This window comes from Natator depressus, chromosome 4, assembly GCF_965152275.1.
Source record: "Natator depressus isolate rNatDep1 chromosome 4, rNatDep2.hap1, whole genome shotgun sequence".
NCBI classification, from domain to species: Eukaryota; Metazoa; Chordata; order Testudines; family Cheloniidae; genus Natator; species Natator depressus.
In genome coordinates this window covers 89,086,594-89,111,347 of record NC_134237.1, presented here as the reverse complement: position 1 = coordinate 89,111,347, position 24,754 = coordinate 89,086,594, and the positions used below count along the sequence as shown (strand labels likewise).

General features: G+C 40.3%; 1 protein-coding gene across 1 annotated transcript in view; it reads left to right on the top strand.

Moving 5' to 3' along the window:
* KIT (KIT proto-oncogene, receptor tyrosine kinase) overlaps positions 1 to 24,754 on the top strand; it is an 80,006-nt gene that overhangs the window by 20,836 nt on the left and 34,416 nt on the right. Inside the window, exons 2-5 of the mRNA XM_074951392.1 lie at positions 10,078 to 10,326; positions 14,811 to 15,095; positions 18,734 to 18,870; positions 22,453 to 22,612. Coding sequence (XP_074807493.1) covers positions 10,078 to 10,326; positions 14,811 to 15,095; positions 18,734 to 18,870; positions 22,453 to 22,612 — 831 coding nt within the window. The remainder of the gene's footprint in view (positions 1 to 10,077; positions 10,327 to 14,810; positions 15,096 to 18,733; positions 18,871 to 22,452; positions 22,613 to 24,754) is intronic.

Below are 24,754 nucleotides of genomic sequence, written 5' to 3'. Positions count from 1 at the left end.
GGACGCTTTCCAATTTTTCCACATCCTTCTTGTAGTGTGGGGCCCAAAACTGGACACAGTACTCCAGATGAGGCCTCACCAATGTTCACTAGAGGGGAATGATCACGTCCCTCGATCTGCTGGCAATGCCCCTACTTATACAGCCCTAAATGCCATTGGCCTTGTTGGCAACAAGGACACACTGTTGACTCATATCCAGCTTCTCGTCCACTGTAACCCCTAGGTCCTTTTCTGCAGAACTGCTGCCTAGCCATTCGGTCCCTAGTCTGTAGCAGTGCATGGAGTTTTTCTGTCCTAAGTGCAGGACTCTGCACTTGTCTTTGTTGAACCTCATCAGATTTCTTTTGGCCCAGTCCTCTAATTTGTCTAGGTCCCTCTGTATCCTATCCCTACCCTCCAGCGTATCTACCACTCCTCCCAGTTTAATGTCATCTGCAAACTTGCTGAGGCTGCAGTCCACACCATCCTCCAGATCATTAATGAACAAGTGTATATATTTTTGATGTATAGCACAACACTGCCTTCCTTTTTTCGCTGCTTGTACTTACCGAACACCCTATACCCCTCTATATCAATATTCCAGTCATAAGATTTATCTCACCAACTCTCTGTGATGCCAATTAAGTGATAACTTAGCTTAAGTACTAATACTTCCAATTTTTCCTGTTGCATTTCTGTATAGACCTCTAAGATGTTGAGCAGATTCTCCTACTGATTTCTCTCTTCTTACTCATATGACCCTATCTGAATTTTCCTTGTCCCTCCAAACATCTAACCCTGTGTTAACTTTGCTTTTTTTTATGTTAACCTGTGGGCTTTTGTCACCTGCTCCGTTTGAACCTAGTAAACCCTCCTCACTAGTTTAATGAGTTGATGTGTGAAGATGCTCTTTCCCGTCTTAGGTAAGTGGACTCCATCTCTTCAGGGGTGCCATTTCACATTTGGGGGTTGGGGGGAAGGGGATGATTTTAACTTTGATTCCAGGGACTACTTAGGCACCTGAAAACTAGGGTTTTTTTTTCAGATAATAACTTAGAAATTAGCTGACAGGAGCACTTTATCTAATTTCTATATAAAGAAAGAGAATTAAATAAATATTAGACCCATTGAGCTCTAATACTAACATGTTCTGATATCTTGCATCAAGTAACTTAAGACACTAAGTAGATTTAAAATTTTAATGTATATTCTTACTCTTGAATACAACACTTGAAACAACTGTAGAAAAATCTAGATTACTTTCTGTCATTTAGGGTGCTTAATTTTTGCAGTTCACCAAGCTTGGAATAGATCATTTAATTACTGGAAACATCCTACGAGGGCAAGGCCCTGTGAGTTTATGCTGCACCTGCCTTGGGCTCTAGGAGTGTTACCATGGTACAAATAATAGACTAAAAATTGACTTTAAACAGAAGTGAAACTGACACTTTTTCAAGTCACTTTCACAGTAGTACCAACCCCGAATGTTCAAAAATCCCGAGTCAGGCTCAGCAAAAATCATGGGATTCACTTAAAAATCATGAGATTATGTAAAAATAATAGATGTGATGTTCTTTTTATTTGCCTTCTGCCTTTTAAGCCTTTAGGGTGCACTGGGGTCACATTGTGAAGCTTCTCCACAGCCACAAGGGCTAGCAACGTACCTTTTCTTTAAGAATGAAGGCTGAAATCATCAGATATCCACTTGACCCCAGGAGCTGGGGTCCAAGAAAAACAATAATTATAAGGTTTCAGAGTGGTAGCCGTGTTAGTCTGTATCAGCAAAAACAACGAGGAGTACTAGTGGCACCTTAGAGACTAACAAATTTATTTGGGCGTAAACTTTTGTGGGCTAAAGCCCACTTCATCAGATGTATGGAGTGGAAAATACAGTAGGAGGATATATAACAGTACATGAGAAGATGGGAGTTGCCTTATCAAGCGGAGGGTCGACACAATTCAAATAAAGTGAGCTATTATCAACAGGACGAAAAATCACTTTTGTAGTGATAATCAGAGTGGCTCATTTCAAAGAGTTGATAAGAAGGTGTGAGTAACAGTAGGGGGAAATTTTTTAGTTCTTGTAGTGACTCATCCACTCCCAGTCTTTATTCAGGCCTAATTTGATGGTGTCTAGTTTGCAAATTAATTCCAGTTCTGCAGTTTCTTGTTGGAGTCTGTTTTTGAAGTATTTTTGTTGAAGAATTGCCACTTTTAAGTCTGTTATTGAGTGTCCAGGGTGGTTGAAGTGTTCTCCAACTGTTTTTTGAATGTTATAATTCTCGACGTGTGATTTGTGTCCATTTATTCTTTGGCCAAACTGGACAGTCTCTACGCAAAAGAATAAATGGACACAAATCAGATGTCAAGATGGGGCTAGTTCCCTATCCATTGGACCAGCCTGAGAGAGCTGGGTTCTACACCCCCCCCCCCCATGGACTTCCTCTATGACCTCAGACCAGTGCCTTAGGGACATTGTTTCAAAAGGCTTTTAGGGACCCAAAGATGCAGCTAGGCATCTAGTGAGGTTTACAAAACATCTAACCTTCTAAGCATTTTTGAAAATCTCACTAGGTGCCTAAATACTTTTGAAAACCTGGCCCTTATTCTCTCTGTGCCTCAGTGCTCCAACTGTATAATGGGGATAACAGCACTGCTCTACCTCACCAAGGGGCTGTGTGAAGAAATAGGTTAGACACTGTGAGGCACTCCGATCTGCAGTGATGGTGCCCTCCCCCACAGAGGGATTCCTGTTTTACAGGCTCATTTAACTTTAATTTCTAGCCCTTTCTTATCTTAATCACCCTATCTCTGTTTGTAAAGAAAACACTGACTCCCTGCCCCAGGGACACAAGCTGGGAGCAGCACCGCTTCTCTGGAGAAGTCACATTCCACACTAGAGCTAGGACATGTGCCAAAACTCGGGGAGGGCGGTGGAGGGGAAGCAGAAGCCCCCCCATGCGCCCTCTAAATGGCACCCCTGCATCCGATCTCTTCCCAGTCCTCCTTCCTGAAAACAGCATCTCATGGTCAAGGAAGTGAAAGCCCTTCCAATAACACATCTGCACAATCAGGCATTCATCTCTGGAATAAATGTATCCCAGCCTGGGCCCTTACCCTCAACTGGGAGGATGGACAAGAACACCACCTGAACCCCCAACTCCTTCACCCTTGCTCCCAGAGCCCTGTAGTCACTGCTGAACTACTCAGGGTCATACCTGGCAGTGTCATTAGTGCCCACTGGGATGAGTGAGCAGCATGGGGTAGTGGTCAGAGGGACAGATGAGCCTCGAGAACCTTTTTGTAATGGCTTAGATGTGGGCTTCAGGCAGGTAGCACACCTCCCAGGACTTTGTCAGGACAGTAAATGGATGCCTCCATTCCCCTCAGAAGGGAGTCCCTGACCACCAGCACTCTATGCCTCTTCCTTTTGGTGCAGTGGCTGTTAGTGTCCCAGTCTTGGGGCTGGTGGCTCCTCCTCTTCAGACATTGGGGTCTGCCCCTCCCCACCTGTTTCCAGTATATTATACTGGTGCTTGACCATGATGGATGGGGAACCTGGGTGGAGGGTGGAGCACTGTCTACTCCCCAAGTGGTCAGAAGCCAGTTTCCTCCTCATAGAGCAGCTGGTTCTCCTTCCTCTTGTGCTGCTGTAGTTGGCTAGCATCCTCTGTGCATCCTGGTGATGAAATCCTTGTGTCCCAGGGGATATTTAGACAAGCTACCTCTTTTTGCAGCTCTCTTGCCTGCTTCCTGAGGGACTCCACCAACAGACACCTCTCTCACTGGGGTGATCTCCTTGCCTAGCTTTTGTCGGCGGGCATGTGCAGGCCTCATTCCCAGCAAGTCAAGACCAGGACCTGGGTGGAAGCCTCCAGGGTCAGTATGCCTGGCTGGTGTGGGGGCTCCCTCAGGAGCAGGCAGAGGAAGAGTTAGTAGTGGTGTTGGCAACATGCCATTTTCCTCCCAATGCAGGTTCTTCCTTGTAGACTACTTGCAAGTTAAAGGGCGGGGGGGGGGGGGGGGAGGGAGAACCAACACCCTACCTCCTTGTCTCCGTCCACTTGTAAACTCCTTTAGTCTCTCAGCTTCCTTTGTCTTGCCAGCGACATGTCTTTTGAAGTAAAAGATAACATAATTGTAAGAAAATTAGGATAATAGGAATCTGTATATTGAAATGTGTATTACATTTCAGTTAATGTCTTTCACATGATATTGGTTCTACTGTAAAGCTCAACTAAGTTATATTCCTGATGGTGTTTTTGGCTGAATCTTCTCAAACAGATTTTCTAAGAATCACTTCTGAAAGTGTACCCTGGTCACTTTTGTGCGTTGCAGACCTGCTATAAACTTCCAATTCCGTTAATATTTGATAATTGTATGGCAAGGGGGAAACTGAGGCACAGAAAGGTTCAGTGATTGGGACCAGGTTACACAGGAAGCCCGTGTCAGAGCTAGGAGTAGAACCCAGATCTCCTGACTCCTAGTCTCATTCTTCAACTGCAATCTAATCTCTTTGATGTGGTTGGCAGCTTGGGGCAACACGAAGGTGCTTACGAACATGATGTAAATTTCCACCTGTCAGTGCCTTTCCCTGTCACACAAGCACTACAGCTCAAATGGCTTGAAGCTAACAAGAATCCATCAAGATTCCACACTTAAGATTTTTCCACTGTTACTTGCTCCAGAAGCAAAGCTTTTTTTGTTTTTACATCTCCTGATCTTTGTAGGATCCCTCCATTTTGACTTGCGATTATTATCTCTCTCTCCATCAGTATTCTCTAGAGCCGTATCATTCTCTAATTCCTTCAGCCCTATTTTCCAGCTCTCCCTTCTGTTGCAGCAGTCACTATTGCCAAATACCCCACCCCGCAAATTTGTGGCTTACAAAGTCTTTTCCAGGGTACTTCAGTTCTTTTTTTCAATAAACAGTATTTCTCACAGTTGATCCCAGCATTCTAATAATTAAACAAGCTTTGATAAACTAAGGCAATCAGGATGGGTGAAAGTGACTGTTTAGCTATGGAACACTAATTTCATGTGTCTGTCGTTTACTCCTACATGTGCCCCAGCTCTGTTCAAAACCAACTGTAGGCATAGTCCTGTTTCTGATGTTAAAAAGGTGTATACAATCTGTTTGGGATTAGGGGGATCAGAAACTGTTGAAAAAAAATCTTCAGGCTTCCATCACTTAATCACTCTTCCCAGAGACATACACACCCAGCCTTCATCCCACTTACTACCTATAAACCATACTACTTTACATTAATTAGTCTTCTTTTCTTTAAGGATCAGAGATTTTTAGATACGTAATACTAAGCATATCTTGTTTTCTTTCACTTTTATAACCCTCATTCTCCAACTCCCTTCCGTAACAGATGCACATGCAATGCCTTGCCATTGATTTCAATGAGCTTTGGATCAGATCCTTAGTTTGATGACATCACTCAGTACGTTAAGTTTAATTTAGGTCGTAAAAACTTTGGGGCAGAAGCCTGTTATTCTATGTTGCTTAGAAATAATTGTCCTACATTTTCAATGCCCTGAAATGTAGATCGTCTGTTACTGGAGCATTCATAAATCATGGATTTTTGCTTTCTAAATGCTATCGTATGTTTGTTACCACTGCTCCTTTCCTTCCCCCCCAACCCCAGCACATGAAACTTACATTGCTACACTGGACATACAGGCTTTGCTGTAAACATTGGGACAGGTCCTGTGTCTCAGTACCTGCTGGAAGCTGAGTGTGTTCAGCAGCTTGTCGGAGGCGCAAGATGGGAGCCTACTGTAAACATAGTAGACAGCAGAAGCAGCTGTCCTATCTCGGGGCCTCTCCTTCTGCCCCTCCACCCCCACGAACATGATACAGTTCTGTGGTGACCTAGAATCCTATTTTCGACGTCTCCGACTCAAGGAATATATCCAACACACCTCTGAACAACATATTAATCCACAGAGACCTCCCTACCAACACTACAAAAAGAAGGATTCTAGGTGGACCCCTCCTGAAGGCCGAGACAGTAGACTGGACTTCTACATAGAGTGCTTCCGCCGACGTGCACGGGCTGAAATTGTGGAAAAGCAGCATCACTTGCCCCACAACCTCAGCCGTGCAGAACACAATGCCATCCACAGCCTCAGAAACAACTCTGACATCATAATCAAAAAGGCTGACAAAGGAGGTGCTGTTGTCATCCTGAATAGGTCGGAATATGAACAAGAGGCTGCTCGGCAGCTCTCCAACACCACTTTCTACAAGCCATTACCCTCTGATCCCACTGAGAGTTACCAAAGGAAACTACAGCATTTGCTCAAGAAACTCCCTGAAAAAGCACAAGATCAAATCCGCACAGACACACCCCTGGAGCCCCGACCTGGGATATTCTATCTGCTACCCAAGATCCATAAACCTGGAAATCCTGGGCGCCCCATCATCTCAGGCATTGGCACCCCGACAGCAGGATTGTCTGGCTATGTAGACTCCCTCCTCAGGCCCTACGCTACCAGCACTCCCAGCTACCTTTGAGACACCACTGACTTCCTGAGGAAACTACAATCCATCGGTGATCTTCCTGATAACACCATCCTGGCCACTATGGATGTAGAAGCCCTCTACACCAACATTCCACACAAAGATGGACTACAAGCCATCAAGAACACTATCGCCGATAATGTCACAGCTAACCTGGTGGCTGAACTTTGTGACTTTGTCCTTACCCATAACTATTTTACATTTGGGGACAATGTATACCTTCAAATCAGCGGCACTGCTATGGGTACCCGCATGGCCCCACAGTATGCCAACATTTTTATGGCTGACTTAGAACAACGCTTCCTCAGCTCTCGTCCCCTAACCCCCCTACTCTACTTGCGCTATATTGATGACATCTTCATCATCTGGACCCACGGAAAAGAAGCCCTTGAGGAATTCCACCATGATTTCAACAATTTCCATCCCACCATCAACCTCAGCCTGGTCCAGTCCACACAAGAGATCCACTTCCTGGACACTACAGTGCTAATAAACGATGGTTACATAAACACCACCCTATACCGGAAACCTACTGACCGCTATTCCTACCTACATGCCTCCAGCTTTCACCCAGACCACACCACACGATCCATTGTCTACAGCCAAGCTCTGTGATACAACCACATTTGCTCCAACCCCTCAGACAGAGACAAACACCTACAAGATCTCTATCAAGCATTCTTACAACTATAATACCCCCCTGCGGAAGTGAAGAAACAGATTGACAGAGCCAGAAGAGTTCCCAGAAGTCACCTACTACAGGACAGGCCCAACAAAGAAAACAACAGAACGCCACTAGCCGTCACCTTCAGCCCCCAACTAAAACCCCTCCAACGCATTATTAAGGATCTACAACCTATCCTGAAGGGTGACCCAACACTCTCACAAATCTTGGGAGACAGGCCAGTCCTTGCCTACAGACAGCCCCCAACCTGAAGCGAATACTTACTAGCAACCACATACCACACAACAGAACCACTAACCCAGGAACCTATCCTTGCAACAAAGCCCGTAGCCAACTGTGCCCACATATCTATTCAGGGGACACCATCACAGGGCCTAATAACATCAGCCACACTATCAGAGGCTCGTTCACCTGTACATCCACCAATGTGATATATGCCATCATGTGCCAGCAATTCCCCTCTGCCATGTACATTGGTCAAACTGGACAGTCTCTACGTAAAAGAATAAATGGACACAAATCAGATGTCAAGAATTATAACATTCATAAACCAGTCGGAGAACACTTCAATCTCTCTGGTCACGCGATTACAGACACGAAAGTTGCGATATTACAACAGAAAAACTTCAAAACCAGACTCCAGCGAGAGACTGTTGAATTGGAATTCATTTGCAAATTAGATACAATTAACTTAGGCTTGAATAGAGACTGGGAGTGGCTAAGTCATTATGCAAGGTAACCTATTTCCCCTTGTTTCCTCCCCCCCCCCCCCCCCAGACGTTCTTGTTAAACCCTGGATTTGTGCTGGAAATGGCCCACCTTGATTACCATACACATTGTAAGGAGAGTGATCGCTTTAGATAAGCTATTACCAGCAGGAGAGTGGGGTGGGGGGAGAGAAAACCTTTTGTAGTGGTAAACACCCATTTTTTCATGGTTTGTATGTATAAGAACATCTTCTGTATTTTCCACAGTATGCATCCGATGAAGTGAACTGTAGCTCACGAAAGCTTATGCTCAAATAAATTGGTTAGTCTCTAAGGTGCCACAAGTACTCCTTTTCTTTTTGCGAATACAGACTAACACGGCTGTTACTCTGAAACCTGTCATAGTAGACTTTGAACTCCTGACTTAAAATATTATATGCAATAGTCAAAGCAGACTAAGTATGGCAGAGCCATGAACATGGAGTATGGCTGTGCAGCAATGTTGTCTGCCTCTTTGTTGGAAGTGGACATGATTATATTTTAAGATACTTCATACCAATTCTGCTATTTCTGTATGTATGGATTGAAGATCTTCATATGGATTATAGAAAATGTTTATCTTTCTAGTTGAGCAGTGATAAATGCCTTTAATCAGCAATGACAGAGCGATCTCAGTCCAGAAATCCAGCCTGCAAACAAAATAGTTAAAATCTGAAGGAGTTCTGACCTTCATTCTTTCCCTTATACTCTTCCATTGTTTTTGGATTTCTCAGCAACAGGAGAATTTATCTGACTTGATCTTAATCCATTTATATACCCTTAAGAGCCACTAAAGCTGAGAGATAAATGAATTAAGGCTGGAATATAATCGGGTCCAAACTAATTATAGAGTGTTTTGATTGAACTTGTGGTATTGTCCCTATTGGTAGGGAAATTCACCACATCAGAATTGTGTGTGTTTTTGAAAGAAAACTAATGGACATTGTATCGCCAACTGCAGTATATTTCTACCAGTATATGTGCCTATTGGTCATCAAGTCTGGCTGAATTTTTTTAAATATATTTTAATGTATGGACAGTTATCATGAGATAAACAGATGGTCATTCACCTGACTAAATACATATTCTTTAGGGTGTCAGGGTAGGCATAGATTGCTGTCACAAGACCTCGGCATAATTTGCATAAATTTAATATGATATGTGTGGTTCAGACAGGTCAGCATTAGTAAGAGTTTGTCTTCATTCCCCATAGGAACTCCCATTTTCTAAACTCATTTTGAATTTCTTTAGGCTGAAATATGGGATATGCTAGCTTAGCAAAAAACTATTTGGCTTATTTAAATACATTTTAGACAGACAGGCCTTAATATGCTCTTGGTTGGTTTTTGGGTGGGAAAATGTTTTACATTTTACATTTGGGGGATAATAGTTTGCATAGCAATACTTTCTCAGAACCCCTTTTAAAGCTGCAATCAGGGTAGACCAGGGTATGTGCAGTGAAAGAGATGATACTTTTGTGACTTGAGGGGGCTTGCTCTACTAGAAGAAAACAGTTCCTCTAATGTTGCAAGCAACAGGAGGTGTAGGAATACCTGCATTATATTGAGTACTTACTTCTATAAGAGGTTACAAATTAGTATTTCATCAAAGAAAATAAATGTATTGTAAACTTTACACTGAAGCCATATACATACAGAATAGATGTAGTTGCAGTTCCTATTGCAAAGCAGCTAAAACAGTAATAAATACTGGGCAAAGAGAGTTTAAATCTTGACAACACTCAATTAAAAATACCATCAGAGGTCATCTTTTGGCTCTTGAAACCAAATCATGGTAGAATCAAGTTTACAAATGTAGTTTCATGTTAAAATTGTTTGCTCTGTCCCTATTGACAAGCCAAACCATGACAGAAACTGTTTTAGCTGGAACTAGTTTCCAGACTATTTATTTAACCCAGTTTCCATCTGCAGTGGCTGCACGCTCTGTGCATATGGGCCGGGGTCTTTAGTTATGAGCTGTCTACAGAAACTTGTAGAATTAATGAAGTGTAATACTTTGTATTTTTTAAGGCACAAAATCTAAAATTATACTTAAATGATGAGGTAAATATTTTCATTTGTTAAAACAAGACAAATAAATATAGCAATGTATACTGCATTTTGTCTCTCTGCCAGGTGGTACAATACCTTCTATTACTCCAGAAAAATCTTCCTTAGTTGTGAATAGCGGACAAGAAGTAAGACTGAGATGCAACGATGATGGTCCAGTGACTTGGGATTTTCAGAACTCAGACTCTTCAGGAAAACCAAGACATTTCAATAATAAGGAGTGGTACATAAAAAATGCATCAGCCAAAGACACAGGCAGATACATATGCAAAAACAAAGAGAGTTTGAACACCTCCATTTATGTTTTTGTTAAAGGTAAATTTGTATGTGTATTTTTCCCCTTCTTCCCTTCCAAAGCACATAATTGGAGTCTGGTGTGTCCCTTTGCGTATGAGTACTCGGAAACTGTAGTAAAGCTGTTTAAATTGTATTCCAAATTCATGAGGAATCCATGGCCAGAGATGGGACGCTAGATAGGTAGGGCTCTGAGCTACTACAGTCTGTAAATCACGATTTGAGGACTGCAGTAACTCAGCCGAAGGTTATGAGTCTATTACAGGAGTGGATGGGTTAGGTTCTGTGGCTTGGCATGTGCAGGAGGTCGGACAATGGTCCTTTATGATACACTACAATCATAGACTTGGATTGTCTGGTAAGCTCAGGTAAAGAAAAGACTTAAGCCAAAATAAAAATAATAATAATAATAATAATAATAAATAGTCCTAGCAGGAACTTAATATATTCAAAATAACGCAACATATTTCAGCAATGTTCAGTAACGCCAGGGGATGAGAAATGGTGTAACACATACAGGGAGAAGTTAGATATTTACATTAGACGATGCTTGCTAGGGTCATTGTAGTCACAGGAAGTTTTCAGTAGCGTTTCCATATAAATCTTCACTGTTATATGCAAAAACTTGGCTTCTGGAAGGAGAATTTGGATACCATTTTAAAAAAATGAACTAAAACCATTTGGGTGGGTTGTTCCATACAGAGAGCAAAAAACTTATTTCTTCCTTAATTTTATTCTTTATAGAATTTTAAAAGTTATTATTCTTTACATCCACTAGTCTGTAGTCACTAAAGGTTTGACCCCACCCTCTGGCTTACTGAGGCAGTTTGTTACAAATGTTAGTACCTAAACGCTCCTTTGTATAAGCCAGTGGGTAACAAAGAATCATCTTGCATGCAGCCTCTGTTTTAGTTCAGGCAGTTCTGACTAACTCTTGTACACCTTTCAATAGTGGGTACCTGCCTGTCTTGTGATACTTTTTCTTGAACTGCTATTGCCTTTTACCCACCTCTGTCTTTTCCTCTGGTTTTCCTCCCTTCTGTGACTTGTTGGATTCTGACAGATGGCCTCACTGGCTCTCAGCCAACTTTGCCAATTTATGTGCCTCAAGTGGGCTGACTCCGCTGATTTGTAGGGCAACCCATTCTCTTGCCTGAGCCCATGTGGCTCAGGCTGCCCTCTTTTCCTGTTGGTGGGGGTTTTTTGTGTGTATGTGTGTGGCCTTTCCTATTGCAACAAGTGTTTCTCTTTCTCCACCTCCAGCCAGCAGTCCCTGGGAGAGGTGAGGGAAGTTGCTTAGGGGCCTGGTAATCCCTTCTGGAACTGCTTCACAAGGACAGAGAAGCCAGCATAGCCTGGCAGGGGATTTTCTCCAGATGGAATATTCTCAAAGGTAGTCTATGTGGCCCTGTGGCGTTTCTGAAGAAATGCAAAGCTACCAAGTCCTCAGAATAGCCATACTTCTTTCATGGATAAATTTCTTCCTTTTCTTCACTTCACAATTCCAGGACAAGGCCTAACCATCCAGCTGACCTGACCAAAAAGCTAACCTAAAACTCTGGAACCCCCCTTCCCAAGAAATGCATGTAGACTTTGTAAGAACATACTATGTTGGGTTCCCTTAGACCTTATGACCTGTGTATGAACAGATTTATTCTTCATTCCACCCACTCACAATCTGCCTTCAAACCATCAGCTGTCTGAGACCAAAAGTTCAGTGGTAGTGCTGGACTTTGCCATCTCTCCAGTTCCATACCAGCTTTCTCCCTACCATCTTATCCATCCAGTAACCTGGAATCCTTGGAGGCCATTCAAATGTTCTCTAGCACTGGGGACATTCTCTTGTTTCTTCCTCAGAGCAAGTCATACTTTTGTTTCTCATGGATCATGACAAATGAAGTCAGACATGCCAATGCCAGTATGTGATGGACACATTAGAGCTTTATCTATCACACAGATTTTCTTAAACCTCATGGTAGCTATCATAACCAACTTTGATGAGGAAGGCATTCATATTTCCCATTACAAGAATGACCTACTAGTGGGATATTCTTCACCTCAGAATGAAAGATAGCAAACCAGTGCTGTCAAATGAACATGGTTTTGCAATGAATTATCAGAGAAGCTTTCTGGCAAACACACAAGACTTGGTTAACCCCTTTGTCAAATTCCTAACTCACCTGGGACAAATAGGCTTCTGGAGGTAAAACAAATTATTTTTTCAAGCCATGTCATGTTCCTGCAGCGTTGTGTGGCATGCCCTTCAAATCCTGGGCTTGATGATATCCTATGCAGACATAAGGACAGTACAGAGCATTCAACTCTACATGAAACACTATCAGGCTTTCCTTTTACACAGTTAGAATGCATAGGACAACATGAACAATGTGGTAATGTCTCCAAAAAAGTCCTCTGTTTGCTACAATGGTGGATATAGACATCACAATTTCACCATCAGGATTTCTATAGCTGGTATTCCAGCCTTCAAAGGCAGAGGGTAATATAGACTAATCATCTGTCTTTCAGAGCTTGGGTCATTCAGGGCACACACTCTTTATTCGTTGATCAGAAATCATGCAGTGTTGATAGACAACAGGACAATGACCACCTATTTAAACATGTAGAAGCAGGGAACTTGCAACTCCATTGTCTAGATGGAGGCAATTATTAACCCCTTCTAGGTAAATAAAATGGAGGACAATCATCTCAGACACTTTGATATAAAAGGCAAGCTGGGTGAATACAATTATAAGCAACTCATTTTGTGTTGGAGGAGCAGGAGTACTGCCCAAGATGTCGGTGGGATGAGATGGGGGAGTGAGGAAAGTATATGTGTAATCCTTTTAGATGTCTTCATTCCCTTTAGACAAATTGATTTGTGCCATCCCGTCTTTCCCTCCCCATTTCCAGAATGATCTAGGAAAATTGTACAGGATCAAGCCTTGGTAATTCTGCTCACTTCAACCCTGGCTTTGACACCAATTCCAGCTGTCTGTGAACCAGCTGTTACTTCACTTATCACACATCCAAGGACCTCTTTTTCCTAGGGAACCCTCCTGCACCTGAACCCAGCCAGGATGAAGTTGAGTAGGAGGAAACGGATTGTTTAAGCCTTTGCCAGCATGGATTATTCTTGAGTTCATTGAGATTGTCTTCTGGTTTTGGAGGGATTCAGTGCTTCTCTGTATGCTACCATCTTATTTGGAAGCCATTAAACTCTTGGTGCAAGACATTAAGCCTACAGTAAGGGTCTTGGCCTGAGCTGCTTTTGCGTTCAATTTTGGGGGGTTTCTGCCACTTGAAAAGAAGCACAGTTAATGCTATGTCTTCATATTGCAACTAGGCCTGTGAGCTCAATGTAACTTTATTCTTCCACAGAATGTTGCAGATTAGATGTTCTGTCCTCAGCTGACTCCATCTCTGACTGGAAAGTTCTCTAGGCTACAGTTCTTTAAAGTATACAGTATAAGTAAAACAAGCTTGAAATGTGCTATTCATTCTTGTTTTGGTTAAACAATATGCTATGCTCTTGTTTTCTTCTTCCTATCCTCATTGTGGGTCTCTATTTTCTGGTGCTAGTTCTTAAGTTCCTGTAGTGATTTCAGGATAGTGGATGTATAAGTTACATGAAGACCAACTTAAATAAAATGAGCAAAACTTGTTCTAATTCTACTCCTCCAATGTAAACTGTAGCCTGGGGCATAGATAAACTTTGACAGTCATTGTGAAATCTCTTAATTTTTTGGTTTTCAATATTGTTGAGCAAATTATTAGTATTTTAAAATTAGCAGCTAGCATGGACTTCAACTTTGGTTATAAAAATACTTAATAGATTAGATATTACTGTACTGTAGATTGACTGACATGACAAATTGTAAGCAGTCATACAGAATAACTACATCATAATTTTTCAATACTGTGGATTAACCAGATGCTTATGTAAATACCCCCAATATTTTCAGGGAGAGAGAAGTTTTAACTTTGCTATTTCCTCTGGTAGCAATATGTGTTCATTTAGATTGTCTTTTTTAGAAGTGAAAATTATAATTGAGGTTACAGTTCAACTTTCACTTGATCATACATTTCTCAGAAATTCTCCTTCTGGGCATGAAACTTGATAGACCTGATCTCAGCTCATAGGTGATTTTTTTAATAGCCTGAGCAAAATCTATTCTGGCATTTTTTGAGTTAGACAAGAAGGAAATAATCATTTCCCCTCTTTAAAGATAAAAGAAAAAATAAGATTTTTTTTTCCTGCACAAAGCTCTCAAGTGACTGAGTTTTAGAACTACTGCACCTCAGCATAGTGCACAGTCAGAAAATAAGGAAGTTTTCTAAAATTCTATTAGCAATGTTAACTTAATAAACTTAAATTAATACAGTATTCAGAATATTAGTAAAATGTATAATTTAATGTATTCTTTGCGCAATCTGGCAGAGCTTGGTTTTTTGGAACCTTAACTTGTACAATTCCTGACTTTTTAACACATTTGTTTTCTTTACAGATCCACATATCCTTTTCCTTGATGACTCTGACCCTTCAATCTATGTAAGAGAGGACAGTGATGCTCTTGTGGTGTGTCCAGTGACAGATCCAGATGTTTCAAATTTCACCTTGAAATTATGTAGTGGCAAACCATTTCCCAAGAATTTGACGTTTATTGCCAATCCCCAGAAAGGAATCATTATAAAAAATGTACAAAGATCATTTAAAGGGTGCTACCAATGCTTGGCAAAACAAAATGGAGTTGAGAAAACTTCAGAAAATAGATACCTGATTGTAAGGCCAGGTAAATGCACTTTTTTCCCCTCTGCATGCATATGGGCATTCATCTGAACAAAACAGATTGAAGAACACTGCTGCGAATACTTTCCTAAGAAACACTAATGGATCTTGAACTTATCACTATTTTTCATAGAAAGGTTTGAGTTAATAATGCGAGTTTAGGATTACTAGATTTTTTTCATATAATAAAACAGAATACATTTTAAAATATAGTCATAAACAGGTGCTTGTTTGAGGTTCTGGTAGCTGGGTGGATAGGTTGCAGGGACTTCGGAGCTTGTTCCAGATCTGGAATTTGGTAGAGGGGTGTGTGTGTGTTTGTGTTTGAAGGGAGAAGGGAAGAGGTGTCACATATGGGTTGACTGTGGGGATCTTAGAAAGGTTTTGGCAAAATCCCTGCTGATTTTGGGTAGTTCTGTGGATTCTAAAAGAAATTTGGGGACCCAGGCTTTTCTGAGCCCTGGTCCAGTGCTGACACTCGTCTTCGATGCTGGCTTTCTAATTCATTTGCTCTGTCAAAACTTACAGTATTCAGTAGATTTGAATAGGACTGTCCTGCTAAACCAGAAGACTAGGACACCTTATCACCTTACTGTTATCTATATAATTGAAATTGGAAGACCTGATAATACATTTTGGTTAACAAAATGTAGTAAGCTAACAAATACAGTTTCTCACAACTGAAGTAAGGTGTGTGTGAGAGAGAGAGAGAGAGAGAAGCTGTGTGGTGGGGGAAGGAGGGAATGGAACAATCTTATTTTCTTCATGGGTAAAAAAAGGTAGGTACAGAAATCTTGTCCTCTAATTTTGAATGGGACATCACTGGTTAAGCTGCCATTTGTTACTGTTTACCTCTGATCTCCCTCTTGAATTTTAAGCCCATTTAGACAGATCTTTTATTTAACCTTCTAATGACGTTGTATGTTAGCAAATTGTTGTAAATCAGTTTGGAGAGAAGGAAGTATAAGCCTAATTAATGAAAGCGCCTAAAATAAATTAACAGTTGAGGTGCACAACATCTTTTTAAGGTTGAAATAGCTTGCCCAAGTTCTCTCTCCAAATCTGTGGTAGAACCAGGAGTAGTAGAATCCAGAGCTCCTCATATCAGACTGCCATTTTCACCACTGGAAAACACTTCCTCCTTTTTTGTATCATCATTTACATTATCCAAATGTAGTCCAGGAGTGGACAGTTCAATTCCACTGGCATAAAAGTCAAATATGAAAAGTTCTATATAAGAGCTAGGTATTCTATTAACAAGGGGGAAGAAATACAAGTCAAAATTGGGAAAGAACAGGTGAAAGAATATTTAGATAAGTCTGATGTATTCAAGTTGGCAGAATCTGGTGAAATTCACCATAGTGTTCTTAAAGAACTAGCTGAAGCAATCTTGGAATTGTTAGCAATTATTTTTGAGAGCTCATGTAAGATTGATAACGTCCCAGAGGACTGGAGAAGGTCAAACATACTACCTACCTTTCAAAAGGGGAACAAAAAGAACCCAGGAATTTTAGAGTTTGATAACTGGAAACATACTGGAACAAATTATTAAACAATCAGTTTATAAGCACCCAGATGATAATAGAATTATATGGAATAGCCAACATGAATTTGCCAAGAACAAATCATGCCAAACCAAACCAATTTCCTTCTTTGATAGGATTACTGCTCTAGTGGATTGGGGAGAAGCAGTAGATGTGATATATCTTGGTTTTTAGTAAAGCTTTTCACATAGTCCCGCATGACATTCTCATAAGCAAACAGGTGCAGAATTGGTTGAAAGACCATACTCCAAGAATAGTTATCAATGGTTCTCTGTCAAACTGTGGGGGACCTACCTAATCGGGTCCCACAGTGGTCTGTCCTGGGTCCGTTACTATTCAGTATTTTCATTAATGGCTTGGGTAATGAGGTGGAGAATATGCTTATAAAATTTTCAGATGACAACATGCTGGGAGGGACTACAAGCACTTTGGAGGACAGGATTAGAATTCAGAATGACCTGACAAATCAATGAATTGGTCTGAAATCATCAAGATGAAATTCAATAACAACAAGTGCAAATTACTACACTTGGGAAGGAAAAATCAAAGGCACAGCTGCAAAATGGGGAATAACTGGCTAGGTGATAGTACTACTGAAAACGATCTGGGGTTTATGGTGGATCTCAAATTGAGTATGAGTTAAATATGTGATTAGTTGCCAAAAAGGCTAGTATCATTCTGGGGTATATTAACAGGCATATGTAAGCCACAGGAGGCAATCGTCCAACTCTACTTGGCATTGTTGAGGCCTCAGCTGATATATTGTGTCCACATCTTAAGAAAGATGTGGACAAATTGGAGAGAGTCCAGAGTAGAGCAACGACAGTGATCAAAGATTTAGAAAACCTGACCTATCAGGAAAGGTTTAAAAACCGAGCATATTTAGACTTGAGAAAAAAAGACTGAGCTGGGACCTGATAAGTTTTCAAAATTTGTTAAGGGCTGTTACAAAGAGGATGGTGATCAGTTGTTCTCCATGTCCTCTGAAGGTAGGACAAGAAATAAGGGGCTTATTTGGAACAAGAGAAATTTAGGTTAGATAATTGGAAGAATTTCTAACTATAAGGATAGTTAATCTTTGGACTAGCCTTGTAAGGTAGACTGTGGAATCCCTCACGTTAGAAGTATTTAATGGACGAACACCTATCAGGGACAGTCTAGGTATACTTGGTTCTGCATCTGCACAGAGGGTTGGATTAGATGACTTCTCATGGTCCCTTCCACCCCTATATTTCTATGATTCTGTTATTATTATACTATAGTACAAGAGACAATTTAGAGGAAGGATTGAGGGAAAATGTTGAAGCAACAAAAAAAAGAGAAAATTAAAGGAGGAAATTGAAAGGCTTTAGATATTGCAGATAAATACATAGGTACTCAATCCTCAGATAGTGTAAATTGTCATTACTTGATTGAGTTCAGCAGAACTACACCAACTTAAAACAGCTGTGTATCTAGCCTACTAAGTCAGTAACACATCACCAAAGCCATCTCAGTTGGCAAGCTGGTCAGACTTGATGGAGACCTACATTCTCCCCTTTGTGATCATCCATCTCAGGCAGAGTTAAGGCCCATTGGCAGGGTGGTGTGGTAAAATCAAGCACTGTCATTCCCTGTGCAGTTCCTGTTCTTTGTCTAAGTGGAGAACTTTCGTTTTCTAGGGCATTCAGTTAGACATTTTACAAGAGCACTAAATTCATGTAGACATTTTATATTTAAGAAATTGCATTTAATTTCAACATGCAATTCCATAGTGACATAATTCTAACTGGTTTTAGTTGTAGAATTCAGCAGGTTCATCATTGTCATAGAATGAGTTACCTGACTGATAGTTAAATACTATCCACGTTTATCCATGTGACTTGCATTTATCCATGTGACTTGAGTAGATCTAAGTGTTTCCTAACTTTAAGTATAGTTTAAAAGGGGACAAAATGGAAATATACTTAGCATGAAAACACTAGTCTAATATATTACAGAGATTTGAATGCCGCTAAGAGGTCTGAATTTTGTTGGAAGGTTAATGACTGTTGATTTTTATCCCTCTTGGAAGCTCTGAATGTAATGAAAAATAATGCACTTATAAATTATTTTCCAGTTCACAAAACACTCCCTGTTATCACCTTATCCAAACCCAGCCAGCTTCTCAAAGAAGGGGAAGAATTTGAAGTTACATGCACAATAAGAGATGTAGATAGTTCGTTGACAGCTAATTGGATTCCTCAAAATAACACGGTGAGATCATTTAAGTTTTAAAACACAGTCTAAAAAACAACCGGACCTTAGAAAGGCATTTATGTCTGTATTCCTTGAAAATAAAACTTCTGCGAAGATATGTATGTGTTTTTCTCAAGTAAGTAACATTTGGCCAATTTCAGTTTACCTCATTTCCTTACTTAGGGCAGGACTGTGACTTGTCCTTACAACACTCTGCATGCCAAAGATGGGGCACCAGGCACACTCCTGCTTTTCTGTGTGGGCTACGCGCATCATTGATCACAGCCCAGGGGGAGAGCAGCTTCCAGATATCCAGTGTTTTCAAACCTGGGTACCTGAGGTTAGGCTCTTAAATCTGAAGATCAGCCTATATTGGCATACCTAAATACAGAACTACTGAGCACCCACAAATCCCTTTGATCTCAACGGGAGCAGCAAGATCTCAGTAGCATTGAAGAGTTTGGCCATAGTTTATAAAAGTACCTAAAGTTCCCAAACTGGTTGTTGTTGGTAAGAAGACCGACTACTACTCCTGCAGCATACAATCCCCTGTCAATTGGTAGGTCTTTTGTTGTTAATGGCAGTGACTGGAATACATAATTTGCTGTTCATGTGTGTATAGAAAAAAAGCTTCTGTGATACTGTAATGATAGATAAATCATACAACCTCAGGCCTGGATACTGACTCTCTAGGGTCTATGCCATTCCTAACTAATCCATTGATGCTGGCAGAGTTTCTTTCACTGAGTGCATATCTATTGGGAAATCCCAGCTCACAGCTTCAAGAGTTAAAGCCTAAATAACATGTAGGCAGTATGGTACTTGCAGATGGGGCTTTTGGTTCCTTGCCAAGGTTAACTATAAATCTTGCATTTGAGCACTTTTATTTTCTTGTTTGATTGCAGTAAGGTCAGGATCTTTTCTTGACCACATTTTTTCATGCTATATTAGTTTACATTTTTATGAAGAAAAATCCACAAGAAAAATATTTTGGACCAAATAAGTGTGACCTTTCAGTCTTGTTTGTTAAATATCAGGGGAAGCAATCATTTAAAATATTGACTGTCAAATTAAATTTTGTATTGGAATGGCTAGAATACGTAACATTAATGAGTTTAAATAGAGGCAGAATTGCATATTGGCCTGAATAGGTCAAAGTAAAAAAAGTTCACTGCTTCCCTGATCACTAGTAGTAGTTGTTATTGTTGCTGCTTTTGAAAAATCAGTAGAAGATCTGTTTTCAACAACCACTTCCAGACTTAACGTATAAAATATTAATGATAAAGAGGCCAGAAGTCATAACTGTGTTAAATGGATGAAACACCTGGAAATCTCTAGCACCTCTCCTAATGAAAACATTTTCATTAGAACATCTAAAAAAATAATTCAACACTATGCTTTGGTCTAATTTGAAATGACAAGTCATCCCAATTTAATAGTAGATATGCCACAAAAAACTAAAAGCACTTACTACCCAACCATATCATAAGATCACACCTAAAATCTTTCTTCAACTCCCAGGCTTACCCCCTAGACAGAAATCCCAACATATTAAGTGTTTGAGAAAAAAATGGCTTTCCAGTTTGCCCAGAAGGTTAAGAAATCCAGATGCTTGCTGATCAAAGAGGGAAATGTATTCCAAAGCTAAGAACCCCTCACTTAGCAACCTACTGTCAGCTCCCTGTCATGTGTGTTGAGAGAGCTCCATGCTGCTCAGCTGTGATAGAAAGATGCAAGAAAGAAGTGGTGCCTCTTCTCAAGCTCTGTGAGGACTTGGCAGTTTAAAATTAGCACCTTAAACTCTACCTGGAACTTTACTGGAACTACTCTCTACCTGAGAGCCAGAGCAACTTTTGTGGTAATGTTTTTTTACATGCTGTTTGACTGATGCACCAACCGTCAGTACAGCAGCCACATTCTGTGCTAGCTTCACCTTCCAAGCAATGTCAAAGTGAAATCCAATGTGGAGGTCTCATCTAGTTTCCACACAGAAGGACTAGAAACGTTATTTGTATGGAAGGTTTCAGAGTAGCAGCCGTGTTAGTCTGTATTCGCAAAAAGAAAAGGAGTACTTGTGGCACCTTAGAGACTAACCAATTTCTTTAAAGCATAAGCTTTTGTGAGCTACAGCTCACTTCATCGGATGCATTCAGTGGAAAATACAGTGGGGAGATTTATATACATAGAGAATCATGTTCTCTATGTATTGCGACAAAGTTCCTCCTCTACCTTGGTGGGTCTTGAGCTTATTGGCGGATTTGCTCGCTTTGGAGCTTCACAGCAGCCCTCAGTTTGGCCATTTTCATGAATCCACAGTCCAGGTCAATTCTTCCTGTGTCTGACCAGGAGTTGGGAGGTTTGGGGGGAACCCAGGCCCACCCTCTACTCCAGGTTCCAGCCCAGGGCCCTGTGGTATGCAGCTGTTTAGAGTGCCTCCTGGAACAGCTGTGCAGCAGCTACAACTCCCTGGGCTACTTTCTCATGGCCTCCTCCTAACACCTTCTTTATCCTCACCATAGGACCTTCCTCCTGGTGTCTGATGATGCTTGTATTCCTCAGTCCTCCAACAGTATGCGTTCTCACTCTCAGCTCCTAGTGCCTCTTGCTCCCAGCTCCTCACACACACACCACAAACTGAAGTGAGCTCCTTTTTAAACCCAGGTGCCCTGATTAGCCTGCCTTAATTGATTCTAGCAGCTTCTTGATTGGCTGCAGGTGTTCTAATCAGCCTGTCTTAATTGTCTCCAGAAGGTTCCTGATTGTTCTGGAACCTTCCCTGTTACCTTACCCAGGGAAAAAGGACCTACTTAACCTGGGGCTAATATATCTGCCTTCTATTACTCTCCTATAGCCATCTGGCCTGACCCTGTCACAGTATATAAATCTCCCCACTGTATTTTCCACTGAATGCATCCGACGAAGTGAGCTGTAGCTCACGAAAGCTTATGCTCAAATAAATTTGCTAGTCTCTAAGGTGCCACGAGTACTCCTTTTATTTTTATGGAAGTTTGCTTTCTGCAGAATCTGAATCTTTCCTGGTGCTGGAAAATTACCTCCAGTGAACTGGCCTTGGCCCACTGACACAAACACAAATATTTGGGAAAATTTGGATTTGAAGTTCGTGGCGTTGGCCCATTTCTAATTATCTGGTACTCTTCAGACATGTGAACAGAGTAGATCCCCTGCCTGAGGACCATAAAATCTAATTGCACAGTGTCATGTGCCTGTAGCTCCCATTGAAACCATTTGGAGTTGAGAGTGCTCAGCATCCTATAAGATGGGACTCTCATTTAGAGAGAGCTAGGCCAGTGAAACCCAACAGACTAAGGGTGTAGGAGTGGGGTTTGAGGAGGAGAGGCAATAAAGAACAAGGGGAAGGGACTGCAACTTTGGGAAGAGCATTATTTTTCACAGAGAATTGATCATGTAGTTGTTTTGTGTGGAGAGGTTCCAGTGACAGGTTTGTCACGAAGGCTTATTATTCCGGTTTAAAGTTATGAATATTAATATAGTGAAGTTATAATTACTTCTATTTTTAATTTATCTAGGAAGGCTGCTGCATACACAGTATTTTAGATGTTAATTGTTTTTTACCGACAGACTGTTAAAAGCAAAAGCAAGAATATGGGTGATTATGGATATGAAAAGAAATTAACATTGAGCATCCGTTCAGTGGGAGTTAATGATTCTGGAGCATTCACATGCCAAGCAAGAAACCCTTTTGGAACATCCAATATCACAATAACCTTGAACGTACTAGGTAAATAGTTCTTAAAGAAATACAACATTTCTAAGAGCTGGAAGGAGAAAATGCGAAGTAAACACCCCCTGCAATATCGAACAGTAGAGCTTATTAAAAAGGTATTGCAGACTGGTGATATGTTGAAAAAGAAAGATTAAAGCTTTAGTGTGTATCACTTCTTTAATGACGGTAACCTACTCTTTGTCAGTCAAATGTGACCTTGCATAGAAGAGCAACCTCAACAATGTTTCCATCTCTCTGGTTTGTGTGCTCTTAACCGGTTTAATGTGAAAACTATTTCAGTCTTAATGAAGCACAAAACTTCCCTTTCTTCATCTACTCAGCCATCTTTGTATGGTATCATCTTCTAGAATCTTACCTCCTGCTGTGGGTCTTGCCTCAGCCTGTCTTAATAATGTGCAGAGTTATTACTAGTCCCACACAAATTTGCCTTACATTATTCCCATGCTGTATAGTGCTGGCAGAGCAAATATAAAACAGGTCTTCAATACCCACATTCCATGTATAGGAAATTGATTTTCTGTTACATCCATTGGTGTGTTAATATGTTTTATGTAGGAGAAGCCACACTCTGAACCCTGTTTAAGAGAATAATTGGAAGAATTTTTATAAAATTAAAAGTACTATTTATTTATTTATTTATTTATTTATTTATTTTCTGTATGGCATTATAGCATAAAATACATGGGCTTGATTCAAAGTGCACTGAAATCAGTAGAAAGACTCCCATCCATTGACTTCAAAGGGCTTTGGATAACACCCTTTAAGAGCAAGCAGATCTTTTTACTCTGCCCCTTTTAGTAACAGGTCGTGCTGAGAAGACTATTTAGAGCCCAAATGCCCTGAATTAATTTGTATGACAAGCTGTACTTTAAAATATTAAAACCACCGTAAGTGCTAATTTGCTAAATTGATAAAGGAGCACATTGATGTAGTTAGTAAGAGAATTTTGAGTAATTCCAAGTTACTGGCTAAAAGATTTTTGGTTCCTCTGCTTCCAAGAATGTAGAAATTGGAAAAAAAAATCTAGCTATGAAACCTCAATATTTCTTGAAGTAGTGGTTACTCTGTTGTCATCTTTTTTTTCCTTTTACAACAGTTTTCTTTCACAAATGACATTACAAAACTGTTTGCATGGTTCTTCCTAGTAACTCAAGGAAAGCAGAAATAAGATAAGTATTTGAATCAGATTCTGAGCTGGTGTAAATCAGCACAACTCCATTGGTTTTAATGCAGTTACACCTGTTCACACCGGTTGAAGATCTGGCCCATAATTTTGATGTATGTTTTGCTCTATTGCTATACATGAAACGAAGTTGTTATATAAAGTAAGCTAATCAGTACTGAAGCAATGTTAAGAATTAAAGAACAGAATCTTTTACAAAGAGCAGGGGTTGGGGAAATAAGAAAGCTTATTATAAGGGTAGGGAGGCTGTTCAGTACAGAGCCTATTATAAATACTCCAAATGCAAATGACTTTGCTGAATTGGTTCACTCAGAATAGTTTTGTGAAATACACAGAAAAAAACAATTGCTCTGTGTATACTTGCTTTATTAAATGCAATGAGCATAGCACTGTAAAACATAAACTAATATATTTACAAAGAAAACATATGTTATGCTTAATAAAAAATTAAAGCTCTTAATCAGTTAAAAGCTGGCATTTTTCATTTTCAAAACAATATTTTTTTTTGTTTCCTTGAGTGTCACCTACAACAAAGTTAGCAATCTGTTCTGGATTCTTTTACTGTTAATTGATAAAATAGGTTATTGCTTTTCTTTGCTGTTCCAGATCCTAGTATCATAGAAGTGAAATACAGGGAAAAAAACCTGAGATCTTTGAGATTGTATCAGACGCTAAATTAACACACCTTTTGACATTAACCAAAAGGCTTGGAAGAAATAATAGCTATGTTGGTGAATCTAGTGATTTTTTTTTTTTTTAAACAGGTTGATTTCTGTAAAATACAAGCAATTACTAAAATTCTGCTTTGGGTATTGGCAGTTTAATCATTGAATTTTATTTGAAATGTTTCAGGTACAGTCTTGAACTTAATAAGATTCCAGGATGTATTGAATGAATAACAAATATATCCAGAGTTAATACAAAACAAGAGCTTGCAATGGGATAAAAACCTC